Consider the following 25,363-nt stretch of genomic DNA (forward strand, 5'->3'; position numbering starts at 1 on the left):
TGTTTTAGTATTTCAAATCCTACATTGCTTCTGTTATTTTCTGTTTTAAAATTGACTTTAAAAATAATAATAATAATAATAATAATAATAATAATAATAATAATAATAATAATAATAATAATAATAATAATTCAGTCTAAAATGTTTTGCTTCTGATTTTTTCTCCACCGTGAATTCCCTAGATTAATTACTTAACGGTTTAATTAATACGTTATATACGAATGGCCGGGTTTTCTGACGCGTTTTCACGCGTTTTAATTTAAATTTTACGGTTGTTTAATGTGACGCAGAAATGGTTGTCATAGTTACGGCGTGGTCAAACAGTCACACGTCAGAATATCGAGTGAGCGCGGCGTGGCTTACATTAACAAACACACCATAGAAATAAAACACAAACACACAAACAAACGAGCTTTTAAAAGCAGTGAAGCCGGGAGAGTAATTCCTCTTGAAGTGCAATAATATGGTAGTCCGGTGGGTGGCAGAAGCGAGCCATACATTGGAAAATGGACCCGAAGTTAATTTCGATGTCTTGAAGGAAGGTTTGCAGGGTTTGCCTTGCGTTGATAGTAAACGGAAGTGTCTTTACTGTAAAGATTGCGATCACATAGTTACATTATACCAGAACTGGGTACATTGAGAATATTTATCTTTGTAAAGCACAGAGAGGTCTGGTAAAGCATAGGGAAGCATTGTAAAGCACAGAGAGGTCTGGTAAAGCATAGGGAAGCATTGTAAAGCACAGAGAGGTCTGGTAAAGCATAGGGAAGCATTGTAAAGCACAGAGAGGTCTGGTAAAGCATAGGGAAGCATTGTAAAGCACAGAGAGGTCTGGTAAAGCACAGGGAAGCATTGTAAAGCACAGAGAGGTCTGGTAAAGCATAGGGAAGCATTGTAAAGCACAGAGAGGTCTGGTAAAGCATAGGGAAGCATTGTAAAGCACAGAGAGGTCTGGTAAAGCACAGCGAAGCATTGTAAAGCACAGAGAGGTCTGGTAAAGCACAGGGAAGCATTGTAAAGCACAGAGAGGTCTGGTAAAGCATAGGGAAGCATTGTAAAGCACAGAGAGGTCTGGTAAAGCATAGGGAAGCATTGTAAAGCACAGAGAGGTCTGGTAAAGCATAGGGAAGCATTGTAAAGCACAGAGAGGTCTGGTAAAGCATAGGGAAGCATTGTAAAGCACAGAGAGGTCTGGTAAAGCACAGGGAAGCATTGTAAAGCACAGAGAGGTCTGGTAAAGCACAGGGAAGCATTGTAAAGCACAGAGAGGTCTGGTAAAGCATAGGGAAGCATTGTAAAGCACAGAGAGGTCTGGTAAAGCATAGGGAAGCATTGTAAAGCACAGAGAGGTCTGGTAAAGCATAGGGAAGCATTGTAAAGCACAGAGAGGTCTGGTAAAGCATAGGGAAGCATTGTAAAGCACAGAGAGGTCTGGTAAAGTATCGGGAAGCATTGTAAAGCACAGAGGGGTCTGGTAAAGCATAGGGAAGCATTGTAAAGCACAGAGAGGTCTGGTAAAGCATAGGCAAGCATTGTAAAGCACAGAGAGGTCTGGTAAAGCACAGGGAAGCATTGTAAAGCACAGAGAGGTCTGGTAAAGCATAGGGAAGCATTGTAAAGCACAGAGAGGTCTGGTAAAGCATAGGGAAGCAGAAAGAGGGGAGGGAGAGAGTGATGAGAGATGTGGAGGAGGGGAGATAGGAGACTGCAAGGGGGGGAGAGTGATTTTTCATGGTAGAGAGAGGGGGAGGGGACCTAAAAGAGGGGAGAGAGAATGGGAGAAGAAAGAGGGAGATGGAGGAGAGAGAATGGATTAGAGAGGAGAGAGAAGTGTAAAATAGAGAGAAGTGAGGGGGAGCTGAGGGGGGGGCACTGTCGTGTATAAATCCCTTGTGGTGATGGGGGGAGTCTTTTTAATATATCAACAACATATTTATTTGTCAGTTTTAAAGATTTTCCTGTTTATTAATTATTTGTAATTTCTTCTGCTGCTTTAATATTAGCGCCAAGGAGAGAGAGAGAGAGAGAGAGAGAGAGAGAGAGAGAGAGAGAGAGAGAGAGAGAGAGAGAGAGAGAGAGAGGTCTGCACTCACAGCCTGTTGCCCTGGGTGGTTCATGTGAGTCATGCCAATAAAGCACATTTTGAATTTTGAATTTGAATTGACAAAGAGGGGGAGAAAAGAGAGGAGAGTGGGAGGGGAGACAAGCAGGTTAAGTGACTTGCTCAGGGTCACACACACCCACACACGCACGCACACACACAGAGTGAGTCAGTGGCTGAGCCAGAAACCTGCTGGTAACAAGCCCCTTTCTCTAAGCACAGTGTAATAAAGCACACTGAAAGCATGAGGCAGCAACATGCAGGAAATAGTATTCCACATGAGGGCAAAAAAATATATATAAATTAAATGTATATAAATTAAATGTATATAAATTAAATATATCTCTCCTCTTTCTCTCTCCTCTTTCTCTCTCATTCCTCTCTTTCTCTCTCCTCTTTCAATTCAATTCAATTCAATTCAATTCAATGGTGCTTTATTGGCATGACTTACAATAGCAGGTTTTGCCAAAGCAGTTATACAATACAGACATGTATATATACCATGTATCATGAATACATATATATAAACAAACTGATTTATAAAGTACAGTAAAAAAAACAAAAACACATCACTACTAACAATAAACATGTATCAGGACAATAAGCATTTACATAATACATACATGCCTACATACACAACAACATACATACTGTATATACATAAGTGTGTGTGTGTCTCTGTGCAGAGCTCTCATTGTGTGTCCCTCAATCTGTGACATGCAGACACATACTGGGCTGCTAGTTGGGCTGTGCTTCTCTCCTCTCCCAGGAGGATTGAGACTTTTTCAGGGTTGGACATGTTTGGGAAGTTTGGGAGGGAATTTGCAAATTTTTTAAAATAAGTTTGTCTATTTTCTGAGTATTTTTTACATTGAAGAAGGAAGTGCATCTCTGTCTCGACCTCTCCTGTCTCACAGTGACCACAGAGCCTTTCTTCTTTAGGAAGCCAGGTCTGCCGGTGACGGCCTTTCTCAATGGCCAGGCTGTGGTCACTGAGCCTGTACTTGGTCAGGATCTGCCTCTGCTTTGTATCTCTGACAGTAGAGAGATACTCTGCCAGAGTGTAATCTCTTTTTAGGGCCCGATAACAATCCAGTTTATTTTGAGATTTTGTGTCTGTGTCCCAATGTTTCAGATAGCAGTTTTTGGTTAGTTTTATAATTTGGTTGACTCTGATTGGGGGCTGGTAAGCAGTGCTGACCTGAAGCTGGTTTGTTTTAGTATTATTAGTTGGGTTCAGTGCACTGTTGGAGGAGTTCGACAGGGGGCGCTGATTAACAGCGCGGCCACAGGAAGACGGCGTGTGTCACTGAAAGGCTGTGATGACGTGATAGTGCGATAATGGAATACTGTGATGTGATTGGCGGAATGAAGCGGGGCGGGGCCGGGCAGGGAGGAGCGTATTTCAGTCGAATTTATGAGGAAGATTCGAGTTTTGTTTAATTTATTTTCGACCAGTTTCGCCTTTGTGAGTGAAGTAGTAAACACAGAAACTGCGTGCGTGAGAGTATTTATTTAGTATCTGGGATATAATTCGCTAATGTATCTGTACCGTATTATTAATAAACGTGTTGATTAGATACCGCTGAGATTTTTCTTAAACTAACTCACAGGGCGTGTTTTTTTTTGTGTAAGTCGACCTAAGATGAGACCGGTGGTATCCCACACTGCTAAAGATAAGATGGATTTCAGCGTCTCCGTGTCGTTCTTTCAAGACGAGCTCGCCTCTACCATCGAGCACGCAGTGAAAGCGGCTGTAGACACCGTCTTGTGCCAAATCACAAAAGTTGTCGGCGGCAAATTCACTGAATTCCGAATGGAAATGGCCGAAAGTGCCAAAGAAAACTCTGCCCTCAAACTCAAATTGCAGAGATACATGGAAGCCGCGGAGAGGAGCGTTGCAAAACGAGATCCGCCGGACGTGCGACAGGAAAACAGCAACACGACCGGCTCCGGGGCGGGCTTGAGTCAGAGTTCCCCGGCTTCGCTGTTCGGCGAACCCGCGATTGATCCGGCGGCTCACGGCGTTCTCGATCCCCCGCCGTGTTGTTTTCAATCGAAACGGGAGCACACGGTTCAGGCGATGCGGGGCAGACCGGAGCATGCGAGCGGCGCTCAGCTTGATCTCAGCAAATCCACCCGAGACGTGCTGGCCGGCTTTCAGCAGTGTGGACACGGCGAGGAGGAGTGGGAGGGTGACTGTGGGGTAACAGTACGAGGTACGTTTGTTTATCGAGGGAATTAGATTCGGGGATTTTAAAAAAAATAGGTAGGTTCTCGTATATAATGTGTGGCGTCCCTTTTTAGAGAGGGACTAAACATTATTGCTGTGGAGAAATTGTAACCCTAGAGAAAATAACAGGGCTGGGAATCAGACTCCTATCGCACAGCAGTGTGATCCAGTCCAGGTTTCACTACCAGCTTGATCAGCCCCCAGTGTGTCTAGCTAACAAGCTCAGGGTGTGTCTGATTATTAAACTCCCAGTGAAACCAGGACTGGATCGCACTGCTGTGCAGCGGGAGTCTCATTTCTATCCCTTGTATGGCACACAACATTTTTTCGATTGTGGTGCCTCTAATGACGTCACAGTCTTGAAATACTACTTCTCCAATGTTTATTAAACTATTATTTACTAACTTTTACTCTACAGCTGTGGCCAAACGTTTTGCATCACCCCCCTCTATATAGAATAAACTAATTTTGCTTCACAGAGTCCAATGAAAGCTGCTGAATAATGTTCCCTTGTTAACATATTGAATTCCACCCCCTCTATATAGAATGAACTCCCTCAGCTTCATAGAGTCCAATGAAAGCTGCTGAATAATGTTCCCTTGTTAACATATTGAATTCCACCCCCTCTATATAGAATGAACTCCCTCAGCTTCATAGAGTCCAGTGAAAGCTGCTGAATAATGTTCCCTTGTTAACATATTGAATCACACACCCTATATATAGAATGAACTCCCTCAGCTTCATAGAGTCCAATGAAAGCTGCTGAATAATGTTCCCTTGTTAACATATTGAATTCCACCCCCTCTATATAGAATGAACTCCCTCAGCTTCATAGAGTCCAATGAAAGCTGCTGAATAATGTTCCCTTGTTAACATATTGAATTCCACCCCCTCTATATAGAATGAACTCCCTCAGCTTCATAGAGTCCAATGAAAGCTGCTGAATAATGTTCCCTTGTTAACATATTGAATTCCACCCCCTCTATATAGAATGAACTCCCTCAGCTTCATAGAGTCCAATGAAAGCTGCTGAATAATGTTCCCTTGTTAACACATTGAATTCCACCCCCTCTGTGTACATACAGTTTTTGTAATTGTCTCAATCCTAAAATTCTCTGCACAGTTTTCTGCTGTAACTCTTGATGGCTAAGCAGTTGTGTTTCTTTTCGTTCTAGACACGGTTGAACTGTCTCACCCCGGACCGAAGCTGCTGAAAGAACGCGTCTCTGAGTTGGAGTCCGTCCTCAAAGACGATGAGCCCATGTACATCACCGCTGACGGCATTTACTCCAAACCACTGCTCTGCCTCCACGGGCTAAACTACTGCGTGGAGTGCCAGGAGAGCTATCTGACCTCCCTCCAGCAGGGGGCAGCAGCAGAGAAACCACACCAGTGCCCAGACTGCGGCAAACGCTTCAAACAGCCCGGCCATCTCAAAACTCACCGGCAGGTTCACTCCTCCGTGGAAAAGGTCTTCTCCTGCGGAGACTGTGGGAAGAGTTTCAACCAACTGGTCAAGCTGAGACAGCACCAGCGCATTCACACTGGAGAGAAGCCGTATCAGTGCTCGGAGTGCGGGAAGAGCTTCAGTCGGCTGGACAAGCTGAAGCAGCACCATCGGATCCACACGGGCGAGAGGCCCTTCCACTGCGGAGACTGTGGGAAGAGTTTCAACCAGCTGGTCAAACTGCAGCAGCACCAGCGCATTCACACTGGAGAGAAGCCCTATCTGTGCACAGCGTGCGGGAAGAGGTTCAGCCGGCTGGATAAGATGAAGCAGCACCAGCGCGTACACAAGGGGGCGCTGGAGAGCGGGGAGCGCGCGTCCTCCAGCCAGGACCCCAGCAACGCGCAGTGAGGGGTTCAGAGGAGCGCGGTCTCCTTTTTGAATGGATGTTTCACTGCTGCAGCTGTGATGGGAGCTGTCGGAGATGGAGCTGAGCGAGGAGGGGAGGGGTAGAAACCAGGACTAGAGGACACGGTTTGGAAACGAAGTGCAGTTAAATCACCTACAGTTTTAGGATTATAGCGCTGGGGTGAACGTGGAATTTTTTGGGTATTCGTTTTTAAGATTTAGATATTCCTTTTTTCTCAACGTGATCGAAGCCGTTGTACGGAACGCTGTGTTTTAAAGTTGAAAAATATCCCTGAAGTAAGTCAGGCCTTCCTTCGCCCTGCTGAATTAACTACAAGACAAAGCAAGCGCTTTCTTTTTTTCGTTACTGTGTGTTTTGAAGTACAAGCAAAGCTGAATCCTTGCCATTGTCGTGTCTTCGCGATAACCAGAGTGGTCATAGTCGTGTTTATGAAGCGAAATGGGTTAATTCTACAGGGTGATGATGCAGAACATTCAGCCACAGCTCTCTATTTATCTCTGTCTCTATCTCAGTGTCTCCTCGCTCTCTCTCCCCCTCACACTCTCTCTCTGCTCTTCTCTCCTCCCCCTCCTCTCTGCTCTTCTCTCCTCTCATGTGACACACACTCTCCCCTCCCCCTCCTCTCCCTGCTCGCTCTCTCTCTCTCTGCCCTTCCCTCCCTCCCCCTCTCACATCCTCTCTCTCCCCTCCCCCTCCGTCATCTCATCTTTCCTGTCTACCCTCTCTCTCTCTCTCTCTCTCTCTCTCTCTCCTCTCCCCCCACACTCTCTCTCCCTCTCTCCCCCTCTGCCTCTCTCCCCCTCACACTCTCTCTCTCCCTCTCCCCCTCACACTCTCTCTCTCCCTCTCTCTCCCCCTCTGTCTCTCTCCTCTCTCCCCCTCACACTCTTCTCGCCCTCTCTCTCTCCCCTCTCACTCTCTCTCTCTAATATATATATATATATATATATATATATATATATATATATATATATATATATATATATATATATAAACACACAAGGTACATTTTGCAATCTCTTTTAACCCAATCAAGTTCCAAATTCATTCATCTGAATCAAAGTGAACCCGTCGTGTTTGTCATTTGACACGTTGCGTTTAGACTCCTCGTTTTGCGCTTCACAAAGTCACAGGACTTGGTTAAAGAGAGCGTCTCAATAACAGGGAGGCGATACCACTTCAGAAACATGCTCCAAATTATTATTATTATTTAAAAAATAGCTCCTCCTCAAACGAGAGCAATGGAACGCAATGGCTTCAAGAGAAACAGAGTAGAGTAAATATAAGAATGAAAAAGTGACACGTTCACCTTCAGAGTGGAATACAGACACTGTGGGTGCGTGTGTGTGTGATTTTATATATATAATTTGTCATTTTGTAGTTTTTTAAAATGTTTTTAAGTGTATAAACTGTTTTAATAAAAGTCTAGATAATGGAGGGGCTGACCTATTTTCTTGCGTTGAAAATGACAGCAAAATATTTGAGAAACGTTTAGACTACAAGTCTTTCTGAATGTATTTGACTGACGTGTTTGTTTTTAAGCAGCTTGTGATGTCATCTTTTAATTAATTGACCTGTTTTCATGTTTTGAAGTCTTGTGTCCGGTTCTGGTCTCCGCAATACAAGAGCAGCCAGGTTTGACCCCAGCACAGCTTCGAGGAACATGAAAATAGTCTTGAGTGAACCGAATGGGAATGGAAACTACAGCTCCCAGCATGCCTCTGCACTGGCTGGAACAGGGAGGGATGATGGGAGCTGTAGTTCTTTTAAAATCTCTGCAGCAGCTGACAAACCCTATATCCTAAAACTGAACACCTGGGAGCTGTGGTTCTTTATAGAGGTTGGAGATGGAGGTGAGGGTATGATTTTAAGTGTTTAAAATCTCTGAAGGAGCTGACAGACCCCTGCAGGCCAGACTTTAATCACAGAATCCAGGACCGGAGACGCACAGTGTGGAGATGAAGTGAGGAGACTGAGGGAAGAGACATGTCTTCACACACAGAGAGAGAGAGAGAGAGAGAGGAGGGGAGGGGAGGGGATGGAATGGGCTGTCTAGTCATGTTGTTGAGGCAGAATCACTGGGATCCTTTAAGATCCGACTTGACAAAGGAAAGTGTCTCTCCCCTCCCCCTCTTGTGTGACTCTCTCTCTGTCCTTTCCTCCCTCCCCCTCTCACATCCTCTCTCCCCTCCCCCTCCTCTCTGCTCTCTCTCTGCCCTCTCTCCCCTCCCCCTCCTCTCTGCCCTCTCTCCCCTCCCCCTCCTCTCTCTCCCCTCCCCCCCCCCCTCTGCTCTCTCTCCTCTCTCTGCCCTCTCCCCTCCCCCTCTGCTCTCTCTCCTCTCTCTGCCCTCTCTCCCCTCCCCCTCCTCTCCCCTCCCCCTCCTCTCTGCTCCCCCTCCTCTCTGCTCCCCCTCCTCTCTCCTCTCTCTCTGCCCTCTCTCCCCTCCCCCTCCTCTCTGCTCTCTCTCCTCTCTCTGCCCTCTCTCCCCTCCCCCTCTTCTCCTCTCTCTGCCCTCTCTCCCCTCCCCCTCCTCTCCTCTCTCTGCTCCCCCTCCTCTCTCCTCTCTCTCTGCCCTCTCTCCCCTCCCCCTCCTCTCTGCTCTTCTCTCCTCTCATGTGACACACACTCTCCCCTCCCCCTCCTCTCCCTGCTCGCTCGCTCTCTCTCTGCCCTTTCCTCCCTCCCCCTCTCACATCCTCTCTCTCCCCTCCCCCTCCATCATCTCATCTTTCCTGTCTACCCTCTCTCTCTCTCTCTCTCTCTCTCTATCTCTCTCTCTCTCTGTGTAAGACACACAAATACACAGAGAGGTGTGGTAAAGCTTTGTCAAGGGAAAGTGTGTTTGAAAACAAACAGTGGAGATTCTTACAGGCCTCCGAGGCCACAGCAAAAACACTCTTATTTCTATTCAAATCTATGAATGTGTTTGTCATTTACTACAGAATTAAAGAAGTAACAATCTGTTTCTTTCTAATTATCCCTTCAGGCATCGCGGTCTTGAGTCCATTTATTATCTCATTTGATTTCTTATAAATCTACACGTGGTCGCGTTGCGTTCGTTTTCTGTAAAGCGTTGAACTCTTGGTTCATTTTCTTTATTGTGTTTGAGAGGCGATTCTCTATTCTTTAATATAACATTTACTGTTACATTTTTTCTGGTAAATACACCACAGACTAGCAACGGGCAAACGTTTTGCATCAGCACCCTGTTACTTATTCTGATAAAACAAATTTCACATTTATTTATTTATTTAAATCACTCTGTTAGTTTTTACTACTTAAAAAATGTGACATTTCGGAAAACATGAAATACTGCTGTAATTTTTTTGGGTGATATAATTTTGTAGCTTCTTTGAATACATGATGTTAAATAAAAGATCTAAATTATGTTCATATTTTTTATTTTTTTTTCTGATGCTGTCTCAATCCTCTAATTGTAGGTGATGCAGGACATTTGTCCATCGCTGTACTGCAAGGACTCTCTCCTTACACAACAAGGCAGTCCAGCCAGCCTCTTTGAGAGGATTGGAAACTGTTCAATACAGATGGGCTTGATAGATGAACATAAGAAAGTTTACAAACGAGAGGAGGCCCCCATTCGGCCCATCTTGCTCGTTTGGTTGTTAGTAGCTTATTGATCCCAGAATCTCATCAAGCAGCTTCTTGAAGGATCCCAGGGTGTCAGCTTCAACAACATTACTGGGGAGTTGGTTCCAGACTCCCACAATTCTCTGTGAAAAGCTGCTCTCTCCTCAAAGGGTAACAGATTCTAGTAAATGTGCTCCCTCCTGAAATTATTTAGAAATGTTTCTATGACAGAAAACGTTGCCTCCTGTATTAATATTCACTGAAAAAAACTCCCCGTCCACTCTCTCCTCCCCTCCCCCTCTTTTTGCTTTCTCCTCCCCTCCCTCTTTCTGCTCTCTCCCCTCCCCCTCTCTCCACTCACTCTCTCCTCTCCCCTCCCCCTCTTTCCTCTCTCTTCTCCACCCCGTCTCTTCTCTTGTCACTCTCTCCTCTCCTCTCCCCTCCCCCTCTCTCCTCCACCCCCTCTCCTCTCTCGGTTCTCTTCTTTCTCTCCCTGTTTCTGCCCTCCTCTCTCCTCTCTCCTCTCCCCCCTCTCGTCTCTCCTCTCTGCCCAGTGAACGCTGTGATAACGCAGGTGAAGTGCAGCTCATGACTCTAAAGATGAGGAGACTGCAAACTGACCCTGATAGACTTTTATAAGAGGATCCCCAGGGTGCCGTCAGAGCTGCTGAGTGTGTGTGTGTGTCTGTCTGTCTGTGACTGAGTGTGTGTGTCTGTCTGTCTGTAACTGAGTGTGTGTGTGTGTGTGTGTGTGTCTGTCTGTCTGTGACTGTGTGTGTCTGTTTGTCTGTCTGTAACTGAGTGTGTGTGTGTCTGTCTGTCTGTGACTGTGTGTGTGTGTGTCTGTTTGTCTGTGACTGTGTGTGTGTGTGTCTGTTTGTCTGTCTGTAACTGAGTGTGTGTGTCTGTGTCTATCTGTGTCTATGAGTGTGTGTGTCTGTGACTGTGTGTGTCTGTGTCTGTCTATCTGTGTGTGTGTGTGTGTGTGTCTGTGACTGAGTGTCTGTGTCTGTGAGTGTGTGTGTGTGTGTCTCTACTCCTAGTAACAGCACAGCTTCATTCAGAGAGCTGTCTCAGTGTGTGTCTGTGTGTCCGTATCTCTGTGTCGCTTCACTCAGTACATGAAGGAGGATCACGATGCGTTCATGTTCAATGAGATCAGTGAGTCTGTGTGTCTGTGTGTCCGTATCTCTGTGTCGCTTCACTCAGTACATGAAGGAGGATCACGATGTGTTCATGTTCAATGAGATCAGTGAGTCTGTCTGGATCTCTGTCTAATCATTAATAACAGGAACAGGTTTAAACCTGTGATGTATGGAAATGGAAATGAGGGAGAAAATAAAAGGGAGGGAGAAACACACTCTCTCTCTCTCTCTCTCTCTCTCTCTTGCTCTGTCCTCCCCCTCTCCATTTCCTTCTCTCTAATATCAAAGCAGAAGATAATCTAATAATTACTAAAAAGGAAACTATTTAAACTGACAAATATAGATGTTGTTGAGATATGAAAAAGACCCCCCCCCACCACCACAAAGGAAATATATGAGGCAGTGCCCCCCCCTCTCCACTTCCTGTATCGCTTCTCTCTATTTTACACTTCTCTCCCATCCCCCTCTCTCCTCCCCTCTCTCCTCTCCCCCTATCCAGCTCCCCTCCCCCTCTCTCTAACGCCTCTGACAAAAATACTCTCCTCTCCCCCTCTGCAGTCTCTACTCCCCCCCTCTCTCTCCACCTCTCTCCTCTCCAACCCCTCTCTTCTCTTGTCACTCTCTCCCCTCCCCCTCCCCCTCTCCACCCCCCTCTCTTCCCCTCTCTCGGTTCTCTTCTTTCTCTCCCTATTTCTGCCCTCCTCCTCCCCCTCTCTTCTCTCATCTCTCCTCTCTGCCCAGTGAACGCTGTAATAAAGCAGGTGAAGTGCAGCTAATGACTCAGAAAGATTAGGAGAATGCAAACTAGCTCTGATGAAACACAATTTAACAGCACAGGATCATAAAGCATAGGCTTAGAAAGACACTGTGATTGTACTGATGCCAATCAACAAAGACCTTTTGCTACCTATAACTAGTTTAGCATCACCTGGGATTTTAGGATTGAGATATATATATATATATATATATACAGTACTGTGCAAAAGTTTTCGGCAGGTATTTTTTTTTTCTTTTTCATATGTTGTTTTTTTCTGACTTTATGTGAACGAAAAGACACAAATTCGCCCGTTTTCTCATTGGAAATAGGTGAATTTCAAAATATCACTGTCCTGGTCACAAAAGCAAAGTTTGTGGGGAATAATAGCCATTTTCTATACTTTTGAGGCATAAGCAATTAGGAAATAACACTTACTACCCAGGAACAAAAAAAAAAAAAAAAAAATTGTTACACGGTATAATCAACATAATGAGAATACGTGAAAAAAAAAATGGTACATTCGCATCTCAGAGAAACGGATAACGACACAGAACGTCTGTACAGCACTGAAACACGACGTTTAAAGATATATATATATATATATATATATATATATATATATATATATATATATATATATAAATAATAGATGGGCCTCTATTATTATTTTTTTTGCAAAAAAAGGACACTAATTTTAGAAGGCATACTTATATATTTTGTTCGGTTTCATGTTGCACTTCAGGGCCACCGTAGTTAATTTGGTCGGTAGTTAAATTCCGTAAGGAAAATATATATATATATATACTTTTCAGGATTTAAATACTCTGGTCAGGGACCAGGTATACGATTGCGTGTCTTATCACATTTTTTAATTAAAACGACCAGGTAAAGTTCGTCTCTGCTGTTGTGGCTACATTCATAAGGCGGTGGACTAGAAATGCGTTGGTCTCTTCCGGCGTGGTTTCGAATCCTGCCAACAGCAAGATATTACCTCTTATTGTTTTTATATATTATTATTATTATTATTATTATTATTATTAGTTGCTACTTCCGATGTTTATTTCTGTTCTCTCTCTCTGCGTTTATTTAAAGCTGTAATTAGCAATTAAACCCTCTCCATTTCTTAATTACATCGTGGATATATCTGACGGTGATGCAACATTCTTTCTAGAACTATATTCTTGAATAATAAAAAAAACCGCTCGCTTTCCTCTCATTCCGAGGACGCTCGTTTCAGAAAAAAATAAATACATTCTACCTGCTGGAGACGCGCCCTTTAAGATTTAGCAAACAGAAACTACAGGGGAGGTGGCACTAATGAAGTCAGGATGGCCGAGCGGTCTAAGGCGCTGCGTTCAGGTCGCAGTCTCCTCTGGAGGCGTGGGTTCGAATCCCACTTCTGACAAACTGTTTTTTGGAGGATGCATCTAATGCTTTTGTCATTTCACTTGTTGTTTTTATTCTTGTTAATATTTATATAAGAAAGTCGTTAAACGAGAGACGTCACCTCAAGCCGGAACCTCGCCACTGCTGTCACTCTTGTGATTAGGAGGCCTCTATCACAATGTTTTCTAAATTAACATAACAATCTTTAAAAAAAAATAGTTATGTAATGTATTTAAATGTTTGTTTGTGTTTGTTTTTTAATACCCCCAAAAAAATTCTTCGTTATATGTAGATAATTTCAATCACAAAATAACAACAACCTACGTAGTCGGCAAAATTCGAACCTGCGAGGGCAAACCCCATGGATTTCTAGTCCATCACCTTAACCACTCGGCCACGACATTTAGATAACGAAACGTGTATTTATTTTTTTTAAAAAAAATTTATTATTATTAGTCGGTTTTATAAAATAAAAAGAACATCTACCAGAAGTGGGGTTCGAACCTACGCGGACATACATCCATTGGATCTTAAGTCCAACGCCTTAACCACTCGGCATCCAAACGGGTGCTACGTCATCACGGGAGTAGGCACATTTGGTTATGGACCTGATAAAGTGTACCTTCAGCTTACTCCGCTCTGGCTAACTTCGCTGCTGTAGTCCCCTCGATTTTACAAGCATGGCGTGTCAAACTGGTCCTCATGAAACTACAGCCGCACAGCCGCACGGTTTGGAACATATAGGTGTCCGTGATTTAAAAACAGCAGCTCTTGAAATAAAAGACAGATGAAAATGGTATCGTTACTCTCGCATATAATGAACACAGTAAGAGTCACGCTGATCCCAGCCAATACAGAGAGGTTTCCAGCATCCCGGTACTTAGTTTTGAAAAAATACAGAGGTCCATATTCTTCAGAATGCAGGGCTGCAATCGAGGCAGATTACGTCTGTTAGCGTCACAAGAACGAGGGATCTTTGAAATACTATTGGTCTGCTTCCACGACAACGAGGTGTGGTTTACGTAATGACATCATCCCAGAGCCAATAAAAACCGGATGCCATTCACTATTGATAGTTCATTTGTATGTAGATTTAGTATTTTCCTTCAGTGTGGATATTAAGCAGACTATTAACAAACAAAAACAAAAAGATGAGTTGTTTCAAAGGTCGATTTATTTCAAAGCTGAACCAAAAATAAATAAAACACATGAAAGTAAACTCAGGAATAACAGCAGAATAGACTTTGCTTCAGCAGTTTGTTAGGTTGTTGGTGAACTCCTGATAATGTCAACTCTGCTTAGTGTCACAATTAATGCTCAGTCCCTTTGGAGTGATATTAAGTGGGTTTGACTGTAGGGTTGTAGATCAATTTCTTAGAATTACAACATTAATTGTATTAGTATTATTAAAAATGATTAGGAAATGTAATTAAGACTTGAATGACTCATAAATTGCAACTTAACCAGATTACATTTTATTTTGATTCCAAAGCACAAACTTACATGAATTTAACTCTGTCACATTTAGTTATGTAAAATGGTCATTAGCATCAAACAGCAGATTTATGATAATAGCTGGTTACCTGTTTTTTATTATTTATTTCTTAGCAGACGCCCTTATCCAGGACGACTTACAATCGTAAGCAAATACATTTCAAGAATCACAGTACAAGTAATAATACAATTAAGAGCAAGATAAATACAATGACTTTGCTCTGTATATGACCCCTTCAGATGGTGGAGAGGAGATCTGGAGGTGTTCGAAATCGCAGCTAAGGGGTGTCTGTGATCTTTCTATTTATACTGAAAACATGTTGTTTAAAATAAGATATGGTCCCTTTACAGTTCCCTTTAATATGTTCTTATGAAATTGGCCATGAACCAATTTCCCTCAAAACAAGTAATTCTGCTTAACACTCAGCTATTATCTTATGATATAGACAATATATTATCTTGCCAAAGCTTGATATACATCTGTCGAAACCAGCCCTTGTACCTTGTTTTCCCAGTACAGCTTGGTACCCTTTCAGTCCTCACAATCCCTTGAAAATGAATGTGTTCTTCTCAGTAACTTCTCACAAGCTTGCCTTTACATTGAGTTTAGGGAAATACACAAACAGTTGTATTTGACTTAGCTATAAAACTTTCTCACTCCAGTTGCTGGTTCACTTGGTATACATGATCATCATATTCCTACAAACAGGAATAAAAATCTGAATAAATTACAATACAAGAGGGTTTCAGGCTTCGACCACTATTTCAGATCACAAAACGTTAATGACTTAACAGTAGAAGAAAAAATTTTACGGAGCATAAAGTCCATGCCGATCCCAGGATAGAGTGGCTCAGTGAATGTTGCATGGAATCTGTGCAAGAAGGTCATTGTGTTGTCCGACACTGAAATGTTATAAAATGACAGATTCCCAGCAGGACAGTCCAGGTACACTCCTACCCTAGGGTGCTTTTTGACTTTTACTTTAGTCTTTATGTCATTGTGCCAGGCACTGTAACCAGTATGAGAGTATCTCAAACACCACGATTTGTCATTCCTGCCAAGATGAGAATAACCGAATTCTTTCCTATTGATTGTTTTATACGTAACCCCTATTTCAACTGCATCTGCACTCCACTCGGCTTCCCAGTAAAAGCGAGCCCCAGACAAACCCTTGGTGCAAAGGACTTGATACTCAGAGTCAAATCTCTCTGGGTGATCAGGATATCTGTTGTCACTCCCCCAATCTCCTGTCACCTTCCTGTTCCCCTCAGACAGCAACAAATCAGAGCTTACTGTGTTGGTGTCCAGTGTGAGATGGCAGTAATCTGATTGAAGAGAAAAAGGGTATACATTCCTTACAGTGGGAAATTAGATGGTTGCGATTAAATTGTTATTGTTGTTATTAATAAATGTTTTCATAGAAGAAGCTGAATAGTTTTTAATATAAAAAAGGACTTACATTTCAAAAAATCTTCCCTTGTAACTGGTTCTGGAATTTGCAGGCTTGAATCACAAGCTTTCAGAGAAAAGAAAAAGAAAATAAAGGATTTCACTCCAAGTGACAATAATCAGATTCCAAATATAATAAACAGACCCAAAGGCAGAGTGACAGCACAAATATTCACTAGGGTCAGTGGTGTAGGATGCTTTTCCGATCTATTTTCTATAGGCAGCAGTGGTGTAGCCAATCCGGAACTTGATACAATGAAAAGAGCATTAGGAACTTCTATTACAAACACACACAGACACAAGAGACACACACACACATACAGTAAAGCATTCTGACAACATAGAGAAAGAACATTTGTGGAAATACTTTTAGAAATTAGATCAATATTACCTGTTCTACTACTAGAAGTTTAGTATACAAATAAAATGTGAATTTGTATAGTAATTTTTATTTAAGAAAATCAATATTTTAGGGGCATTCTGGTACCTTCAGATTTTGGACTACACCACTGACTAGGGTCCAGTGTGAGCTGACAGGAATCTGATCATTTAAAGTGACAAGCTCAAATCTGGGTGTTTATGTGGCTTAGACAAACAGCGTGTTAATTCACTAGTCTCATATTCAGAAGGCCTAGATTTAAATCTGGCTGATCATGTTACAGCTAAGACTGCCACACAAGTATCAGTCTCTGTTTGTATTGGCAAAAAGAGAAAGAGGCCCAGAACTGAAAAGGCATGACCTACTCTACAAAGGAATACAAACCTCCTTGTTTTAGGTAGCAGTTGAGATACAATGACAAAATACGATCAGCATTTTTCCAGAACAACTATGCCAAATTAATTATCCTTCTGCTATTAAACTCCTTCAGTTTATCAGCATTTTTAAAATGTGGCAAAACATATTTTAATAAATAAGAGTAATGTTACAGTTGCTATAGCGACACACCTAAAATAATATTATTTTAATACTGACCTGTCACTGTATCAAAAGCGGACAGCCACCTGTAAAACATAACGTCAACTATGAGTTCAAGCGACTGTGTTAGAAAGTCAAACAGACATAAGTTTTGGTTAATTCCTTCTTCAGTGAACAGTGTATTAAATACATATAATAAAGTAGCTTGTTTCTAATTTCTTAAGTGAGATGTTTTTTTTTTATTAGAGTATTTATAAAAATGTTCAATAAATCATCAAAGGGCTGCTCAACAAAAAAAAAAACACTTGGAATCTCAGTTCACAACATTCACTTCAGGTGCCTTGGTCAAAGAAAAATATAACATGTTATAAGACTATTTATTTCTTCATTTTTAATTATTATTTTTTTAAAGGGCAGTGTGACAGCAATATAATGAGTTTTGGTTGTAAATCCCCCTCCCGACCTGTGAGGGTGCTAAGCAGCGAAAGGGGAAGTCTTTGGACGGGCTGGCCTGACAGGTTGTTTCCTGGGACGGGAAGTCGGTCAGTCTGGAAGAAGGCGAGACTCTGTTGCAGGAACGTAAAGATAGAAAAGACAGCTGCGATTGTTTACCAAGGGGTCATGCGTAATGGCATAAAGGGGCCGGAGAATCATAAATCTTTTCCTTCGTTTGGTTTCAGAGCGGATACAAAACTGGAAGGACCGGGAGAGATCCCCTGTGAATTATTGTGAAAAGTATTCATGAGTGTTTTGTTTGTTTTTGTCACTGTTAGTAATTGTCTTTTGTTTTGTAAATTCACTACATGGCTAACACGTCTCGAAAGCTGTCGTCTTGGGCCAGAGCCACCCGGAACAACAACACCACAGTCACTGTTTAATTGTTATCACCCATCACCAACACTGCTGCACGCACCCAGGACTGGTGTATTGTATTGTATTATGGGGCGGATAACGTGTACTATTCTTTGGTTTGCAAAACCAGTTATTATTGTTTCCTGCCATGCTCTACACATTGGTGTGTATTGCTGGAGGATTATTATTTGATCACCAGACCTGGATACAATTAAAGACTGTTCCAAACTGGATTATAACTCTCTGTGTCTCACTGCTGCGCTGCCTCACCCCTGCACCTGCACGTACCACTTACCACTTTGCCACAGGCAGACAAGAACAGATGTGTTGCAGCTAGATGCCTTCCTCAGTGTGTATTCAAACAAAGTTAATTACATTTTATATAGTTAACTGGTGATTGTTACAATTAGTTAATTAATTATTTTTTTAAAAAATCCTCTGCATGTAGGGTTCAAGGTTTTAGAACTCGCCTGCAGAAAGTGATTATAAAAGAGGATATTTTAAGTCTAAAGTTCATCACCAGGTGCCAATGGACATTACCGGACACCTGCACTAGTACTGCACCCAGTCCTAGGTTTTAGAGCTTCCTTTTTTGGTATATTATTGAAATGACCAGAGGCTAGGGTTCTATTACCTATTACAATAGGAAATTAAATTAGAGTGCTGTGACTGATTAAAATGGCCTTCAGCTCAGTGACAGTGAAAATCAAGAGAAACTAAAAAGATCAAAAAGTGTGAGAACATAGATAAAGCAATACACAATTGTGTTTGCAATAGCTGGAAAGATTGTGGGACAAAATAGTTTCAACATTTTGAATACAATCTTGGCTATAGCATCTATAAGATCCCCACTGACCTTCCCAGTAGCTCCACTCCTGCCTCAACTTCTTCTTTCTGGGAGATCTTGATCAGCTCATTATACCCTGGTGCTGAGAGCAGGTTGGGCCACAGGGCAATCTCTTGAAGTCGTGAATAACTCTTTGATAACTGTTTAATCAAATTCAGACTCTTCTGTATAATCTGCACTCCATCCATCTTCACACCTGTTTCCCTACCATATTGCTTCTCCAGGTTTTCATACTCTTGGTAATCTTTTTCAGTTTGATTTTCCCAGTTGTGTTGTTCTGGGTCTTGTCCTGCATTTCTCATTTCATCCAGTTTCATTAAACACATTTTGATTACCGGTTGCAGTACCAACAAAGCAGCCTCAAATTTATTTCGCTCAGCAATAACTTCCTTGGTCAGTTGTAAACTATTAGTCTCCTTTTTTCCTAACTCATCAAACATGTTTCTCATACTGCTGAAGCCCATTTTCCATAGCATTCTGTCAGAAATGTTTTCTGTATTGTCTCCACATGCAAATAAAACAGAATTATTATGCTTGAAATGAACAGGTGTGCCATCGTTTCTTTTAGGACAAGGCACACCAGAGTCTTTAAAGACCTCTAAAACAGAAGGTACCTTTCCATCTGCAAAAGTAACAAGTATTTGTATGTTTTCTTTGATATCTTTACCAAACATTGACAGAATTGAATCAAATATGTATTTTTGCCCATGGGTAAGGCGTGCTAAAGTAGCCTGGACTACAAAGCACACTGCATTGATACTGTGAATTCCATTTGCACCAGTAAAGATCTCCTGGATCTTATCAGCGATCTGTTTATCTTGGTTGATGCCCTTAGCATCTCCAATCCCTGGGGTGTCTATAATAGTGAGAGAGAAAGGAATAGCGAAGTCCTTCTGATGATGGATCTCATAGAAGGTGATTCTAGATGTCGGACCCTCTGCTTGAGTCTTACTGGTTTCTTCGTGTATCAGTTTGAATCTGAAATCGTCTCCCCATTCCACACCCAGGATGTAGTTGATCATCCCGTTGATGAGGGTGGTCTTCCCTGATCCGGCTTCTCCCAAGATCAGGATTGTTTTGTTTTGCACGTTCGGCATCTTGTGTCCAAAGCTAGCTTTGTGAAAGAATCCATCATTATCAGGGGTCTCGTCTTTCAAACAAAGTCTGTAGATGGAAGGGATCCCCTGTTTGATCAGAGTAGCAACTTGATTATCCATTATTAACTCTGTTGCCATTTTCTTAAGCAATGTTTCTATAACAACCTCATTGCTTGCAGAACTTGTGCCATCTTTTCCACAGTCACAAGAAACCCTGATCCTGTAGGGGGTTTTGTCTTTAAGATCCTCCACAGTAAACTGGCATCCTTCATCCTCAGTTCTCATTTCTAGCCAGCTGTTAGCCTCATTCTGCTTCTGCCCTTCCTCTCTATATTCAATCCTGTAATTGCACACAGTGACCGCATCTCCCAAGACAGTAGGCTTCTTCCAGGTGATGGTTATGGAGGATGGAGTTACCTGGTATTTGGAAGGATGACCGGGTGAGCTGGCTGGATATGTCTTCACGCTGCAGGTTGTGTCACTGCTCACAGTATACCCCAGCTTGTCTTCTACTGTGTATCTAAATTCATACTTGGTGTTCGGCAGCAAGCCTGATACAGTAAAGGTCTCAGTTTTATCAGTGACAGATTGAATTGCCAATTTCTTCTGATTAATGCACTTATACTCCAGACACCATTTTAGTTTCTGATCAGCATCGCTACTGGAGGGCACCGTCTTCAGACTCACACTGTCATGTGTGACACTACAGACCTCAGGAATGTCAGGTTTTGATGGGGTCTTGAAATAGGTGCTTTCGAAAGATCCATTTTCATACAGGAGAATGCAGGCTCCAGGAAACTCCTGATCTTCCTTAGAAGCTATGAAGAACTTTGTTTTCTTATTCTCTCTGTTGATGTCCACTAACTCCTGGAATACCTTCAGAGTCATTTTTATCTTCTGGATGGTGTCAGTGCACACCCAGGGCTTGCTATCTTGACGCTTTAATCTTTGAGGGTATTTGCTTATTGGGGTTTTAAGGTACTCTTTCAGCTCTAGAAGATATGGTTCATGCTCGTACAGTGAAGTGAAGGTAAAGCAAACAATATTCTCATTCATCTGGTCTAGCACTTTTTGGTCAAGCTCATTTATGGAAGAAACAACTTCTATATCTTTTAATTGATTGATGAAAGAGTTAACTACTCGGATTTCTCTTTCTTTGCTTCCCAGCCAAGCACTTAGCGCTTTGCTGTTAAAAGGAGACTCTTCGTGATTTTTTAAAATCTCTACAACTGATTCTTGCTTTTTCTTACCTCCACGGATGGAAGGCAGCACAACAGATAGTTTGCTCATGAAATCCAGCTTGTACTGGATGCACCTTTGTTTCAGTTTTTGAATCTTGTTAATGACCTCCGGAAATTTGGTGACAATAGTGTCTTTTAAGATGTCATTGCTTTGCATTTCAGCTGCATTTAACTGCTCCAAGACCGTCTGTGCAGATGTAACCAAGTCGCTCCTTATGTTCCTTACCAGCTTGGCAGCCTTAGAGTCCAGCTTGATTAATGGGTACAGCCAGACCTTCACAGGCACTGCATGCTCTCCTTTTTCCCCCAGTAATTTCGGAAGGGTGGTGTATGCATTTATGGCATCTTGGAAAGTTGACGGATTTGATCCGAGCTGAAAATCCCCATAGAATTTACATTTGAATTTTTCAACGCCTGCCATCTCCTTGTCTTTCAAGTCAATGGCTCCCTTAGCTGTAGGAATTTTGTTTATGGCAAGCTCCATCTCTCCTTGGATTTTCTGTTGCTTCTCCTCTGAGGATACCTCCCGGTCAAATACAAAATATGCCTGAGCGCCGTACAGAACAGCGGTGACCACGTGGGTAGCAGTGTTGTCTTCAAACACGCTGGGATGAGACACATTGCCCAGGTGTTTCATGGTTAGCTGCTCATATCGTGTCGTCGTGTGATACTGCAGAGTGACTCGGGATTGTCTTGTTGATTTCTGTGTGTCTTTGAAGTACTTTGCAGCTCCATCCACCTCAACCAAACCCCCCAGGAGACTCGCCTTCAGGGAAGCGTCCACTTTCAAAGCAGAAGCCTTCTCTTCAATGGAGTCCGAGGTACTGACGCTGAACTCGGTTTTACGCTGCGAGCTTTCGTCTGTTTCGTTTTTGAGTTCTTTTAGATCCCACAGTGTAATGCCTGAAATAAAGCCAGGATCAAATAATATATTTATAATAATACAGAAGAAATATTGGTCTGATTGAAATCTTTGTCTAAATTGGCTGCATGGGCTATGCCTTGTCTGTCTACAGCATCCTGAATGGAAGGGGTTTGAAAAACTTAAATGTTAAATGTTCTTGTTTATATAAAGACAGATCGTTTTGAGATGTGTTAAGGACAAATTTCATAATTCTGGGAAGTAATTTGTTGTAAAGGTTTTTTTTTTAATAATGCATCTTTAGTCAAATTTAATAGGAACAGAAAAAAAGTTTCACAGACAGACAGACAGATATAGTGCCCCTTTCCAATCTGATACAAGTAAATGTTCTTTTCAAGTTTCATGATGACTGGATGTACTCTAGAGCAGGGGTTTTCAACCTATTTTTTGAAACTGTACCCCTTCTCTTGGGAGGTTTCAGCTAAAGTACCCTTTACAATTGTCGCTCACTGAATGGTTCCACAGTTGCAATACAAAGCAGAATAATCTGGTTAACACATTCCTTTTTTCCATTTAATTAATATTTATTTTTTCACAACAGTCTGGGACTGACAAACTGCTGAAACAGAAAACCAAACAGTACGCTTCATTCTTAAAACTTAATTACATGTCTTTGGAGGCACAGAATTAAAAGGCAGTGTTTAGGAATCTTTGGAAAGACTTGTATTCGCTTTCTATTGGGCATTATAATACAAAATAGTCTGCACTGTAAATGTTTATCACGTTACCATTTACTTCCCACCTCAGCATAATTGTGTGCCATTTAAAATGTTTACAGTATCAAAAACATTAACCTCAAGATAAAACTATAATTCATTACTAACAATAAAACACCTTTTTTTTTAAAGCCAGCATAAAAATGATCAAAAGGGACTCTGTATAACTTTCTGTCGCGTTACACTTTCTGTACTCTTGTGTTTTCTTCCTTTGTTTTTCTTTTGCAAGTAAGAAATGTATCAGTTTCAAACCCCAAAAACATATTGAACCAGCCGCTATTGCTGGGAATAAAATGCAGCCGCGGTAATAAATAAAACAAAAACTGTCAAAGTATGAGTATTGTGATGAGTGGAAAATGTGGATGTGATAGATTCAGGTCCAGTGGTTAAAGAAAAGGGCTTGTAACCAGGAGGTCCCCGGTTCAAATCCCACCTCAGCCACTGACTCACTGTGTGACCCTGAGCAAGTCACTTCACCTCCTTGTGCTCCGTCTTTCGGGTGAGACGTAGTTGTAAGTGACTCTGCAGCTGATGCATAGTTCACACACCCTAGTCTCTGTAAGTCGCCTTGGATAAAGGCGTCTGATAAATAAACAAATAATAATAATAATTCTGTGTATTTTTCATCTGCGGTTCACTTTGAGCTGCTAAATAAAGATTAAATAAGCATACACTGTGGTTTAGAGACTATATAATACTGTTAAAAAAATATTCAAGATCATTATTTTCATTTACTTTCATTTTTATTTGTGCCTTTCTGAGTCGTCCTGCATACCCCCTGTGACCCTTAGAAGTACCTCCAAGAGTACGCGTCTCCCGGTTGAAAACCCCTGCTAATTTGGTCTTGTCTCTATCTTATTTTTTAAACTTTACTTGTAATTGCTAACTCTGCATTGAATAGGCTTTTAAAGTGTTTTGCATGTAATGTAATTACCGTATGTATGCATTATGTTATAACAAAATTGACTTTGCTGCAGACTTAGCTTCTTACCATGGTACCCTTTAGCAAGTTTCATCACAATCGGATAAGCAGTACGCCCACAGAAATCTTCTTTTTTACTAGTATATAATAAACTGTTACCTGGAATGAGGCGATCCTTCCGGCAGTCATACAGCATTCCCAGCTGGAAGGGTCGTCCGAGAGCTGCCATCTCCAGCGTCTCATCCCCTACAGTGGCCATGTTGAGGCTGGATAAGAACATAAGAACATAAGAAAGTTTCCAAACGAGAGGAGTCCATTCAGCCCATCTTGCTCGTTTGGTTGTTAGTAGCTTATTGATCCCAGAATCTCATCAAGCAGCTTCTTGAAGGATCCCAGGGTGTCAGCTTCAACAACATTACTGGGGAGTTGGTTCCAGTCCCTCACAATTCTCTGTGCAAAAAGTGCCTCCTATTTTCTGTTCTGAATGCCCCTTTATCTATTCTCCATTTGTGACCCCTGGTCCTTGTTTCTTTTTTCAGGTCAAAGAAGTCCCCTGGGTCGACATTGTCTATGCCTTTTAGGATTTTGAATGTTTGAATCAGATCGCCGCGTAGTCTTCTTTGTTCAAGACTGAATAGATTCAATTCTTTTAGCCTGTCTGCATACGACATGCCTAGTCTGATTGATTAGTCTGCGTACCTGTCACCTCGGCAACCGCTGATGCTGTTCTGCTATTGGCTCACCACAATATGGATTGGGATTGGGAAAACGTGAGTGGTAGTTTGCACGTTTGGAATTTATCTTTGATTTGAATACTACTTGGGATTTGTGTAGTATTGTTGTATTTGATTTCACTTTGATTTGTGTAGTATTGTTGTATTTGATTTCACTTTGATTTGTGTAGTATTGTTGTATTTGATTTCACTTTGATTTGTGTAGTATTGTTGTATTTGATTTCACTTTGATTTGTGTAGTATTGTTGTATTTGATTTCACTTTGATTTGTGTAGTATTGTTGTATTTGATTTCACTTTGATTTGTGTAGTATTGTTGTATTTGATTTCACTTTGATTTGTGTAGTATTGTTGTATTTGATTTCACTTTGATTTGTGTAGTATTGTTGTATTTGATTTCACTTTGATTTGTGTAGTATTGTTGTATTTGATTTCACTTGTTTGTTTTGTTGTGGATTTGTTTTTGTAGTTGCCGCTTGAAGATTTCTCTCCTCTACAAAGTTTATGAAGGTTGTACTAAATACTGCTAATACAACATTGTCTGTACACACTGATTGAGTTAAGACTGAATATTTGTAAATCCATTAAGAGCTCTGTTAATTGGTTGAATCTTGAGCGTTTGATAGCATTGCTGTGTCTGCAATTAGTACATTTATTCTAACTCTAGTAACCCATTTTTATTAATTTATTGAGAAATTTTGCACTATATTCCTGTGTTTTTACCAGTCGCCATTTAAAAAATAAAACTATTTTTGAAACCAGTAGTGTCTCTGCTTCCTTGCATGGTGCACCATACTGTTGCTTACCCAATTAAAGAACCTCAGTATTTTGAATTCTAAAGTGAACTTTAAGGTTTACAAGAGGACCTTGCCCTCTTTAAACACAAGGTGGCGTAGTTGGTTTTTGGTCATAGGACCGTTCGAACAATTTAACCCCTTTAAGCCATGTAGTAACCCGCTACATGCTCATTTCACAACAAGAAAAGCTGCAGTTCCCTCTTCTGTACATTTGGGTACTGATTAATGGCAATTACCTTTCGCACATTATTTACACTGACTATGACAGTTTCAGCATACATGCTGTGG

The 25,363-nt window shown here is 41.7% G+C and overlaps 2 protein-coding genes and 1 non-coding gene across 3 annotated transcripts; 2 read left to right on the forward strand and 1 right to left on the reverse strand.

The window, feature by feature from the left end:
• Positions 1-3,486: 3,486 nt before the first annotated feature.
• On the forward strand, positions 3,487-6,967 carry LOC131724853 (zinc finger protein 501-like). Its single transcript, XM_059017803.1, has 2 exons — positions 3,487-4,320; positions 5,510-6,967. The coding sequence occupies exons 1-2, from the start codon at positions 3,747-3,749 to the stop codon at positions 6,190-6,192; spliced, it is 1,257 nt and encodes a 418-aa protein (XP_058873786.1). The 5' UTR covers positions 3,487-3,746; the 3' UTR covers positions 6,193-6,967.
• Positions 6,968-13,024: 6,057 nt separating this feature from the next.
• On the forward strand, positions 13,025-13,107 carry trnal-cag (transfer RNA leucine (anticodon CAG)). Its single transcript has one exon. It is a non-coding gene; the product is annotated as a tRNA-Leu (tRNA).
• Positions 13,108-14,669: 1,562 nt separating this feature from the next.
• LOC131724788 (stonustoxin subunit beta-like) lies at positions 14,670-15,912 on the reverse strand (the record flags this gene model as incomplete). Its single annotated transcript, XM_059017542.1, has 1 exon — positions 14,670-15,912. A coding segment is annotated over one exon (570 nt), but the record flags the coding sequence as incomplete, so codon positions are not given.
• Positions 15,913-25,363: the final 9,451 nt, after the last annotated feature.

The sequence above is a fragment of the Acipenser ruthenus genome, chromosome 57, assembly GCF_902713425.1.
Source record: "Acipenser ruthenus chromosome 57, fAciRut3.2 maternal haplotype, whole genome shotgun sequence".
NCBI classification, from domain to species: Eukaryota; Metazoa; Chordata; class Actinopteri; order Acipenseriformes; family Acipenseridae; genus Acipenser; species Acipenser ruthenus.

What these genes read in the sequence shown, in the direction of transcription:
- LOC131724853 (XM_059017803.1), top strand. Translation starts at nt 3,747, where the DNA reads ATGAGACCGGTGGTATCCCACACTGCTAAAGATAAGATGGATTTCAGC. An exon ending in CTGTGGGGTAACAGTACGAG is followed by an intron (nt 4,321 to 5,509) that starts GTACGTTTGTTT and finishes TTTTCGTTCTAG; the next exon opens with ACACGGTTGAACTGTCTCAC.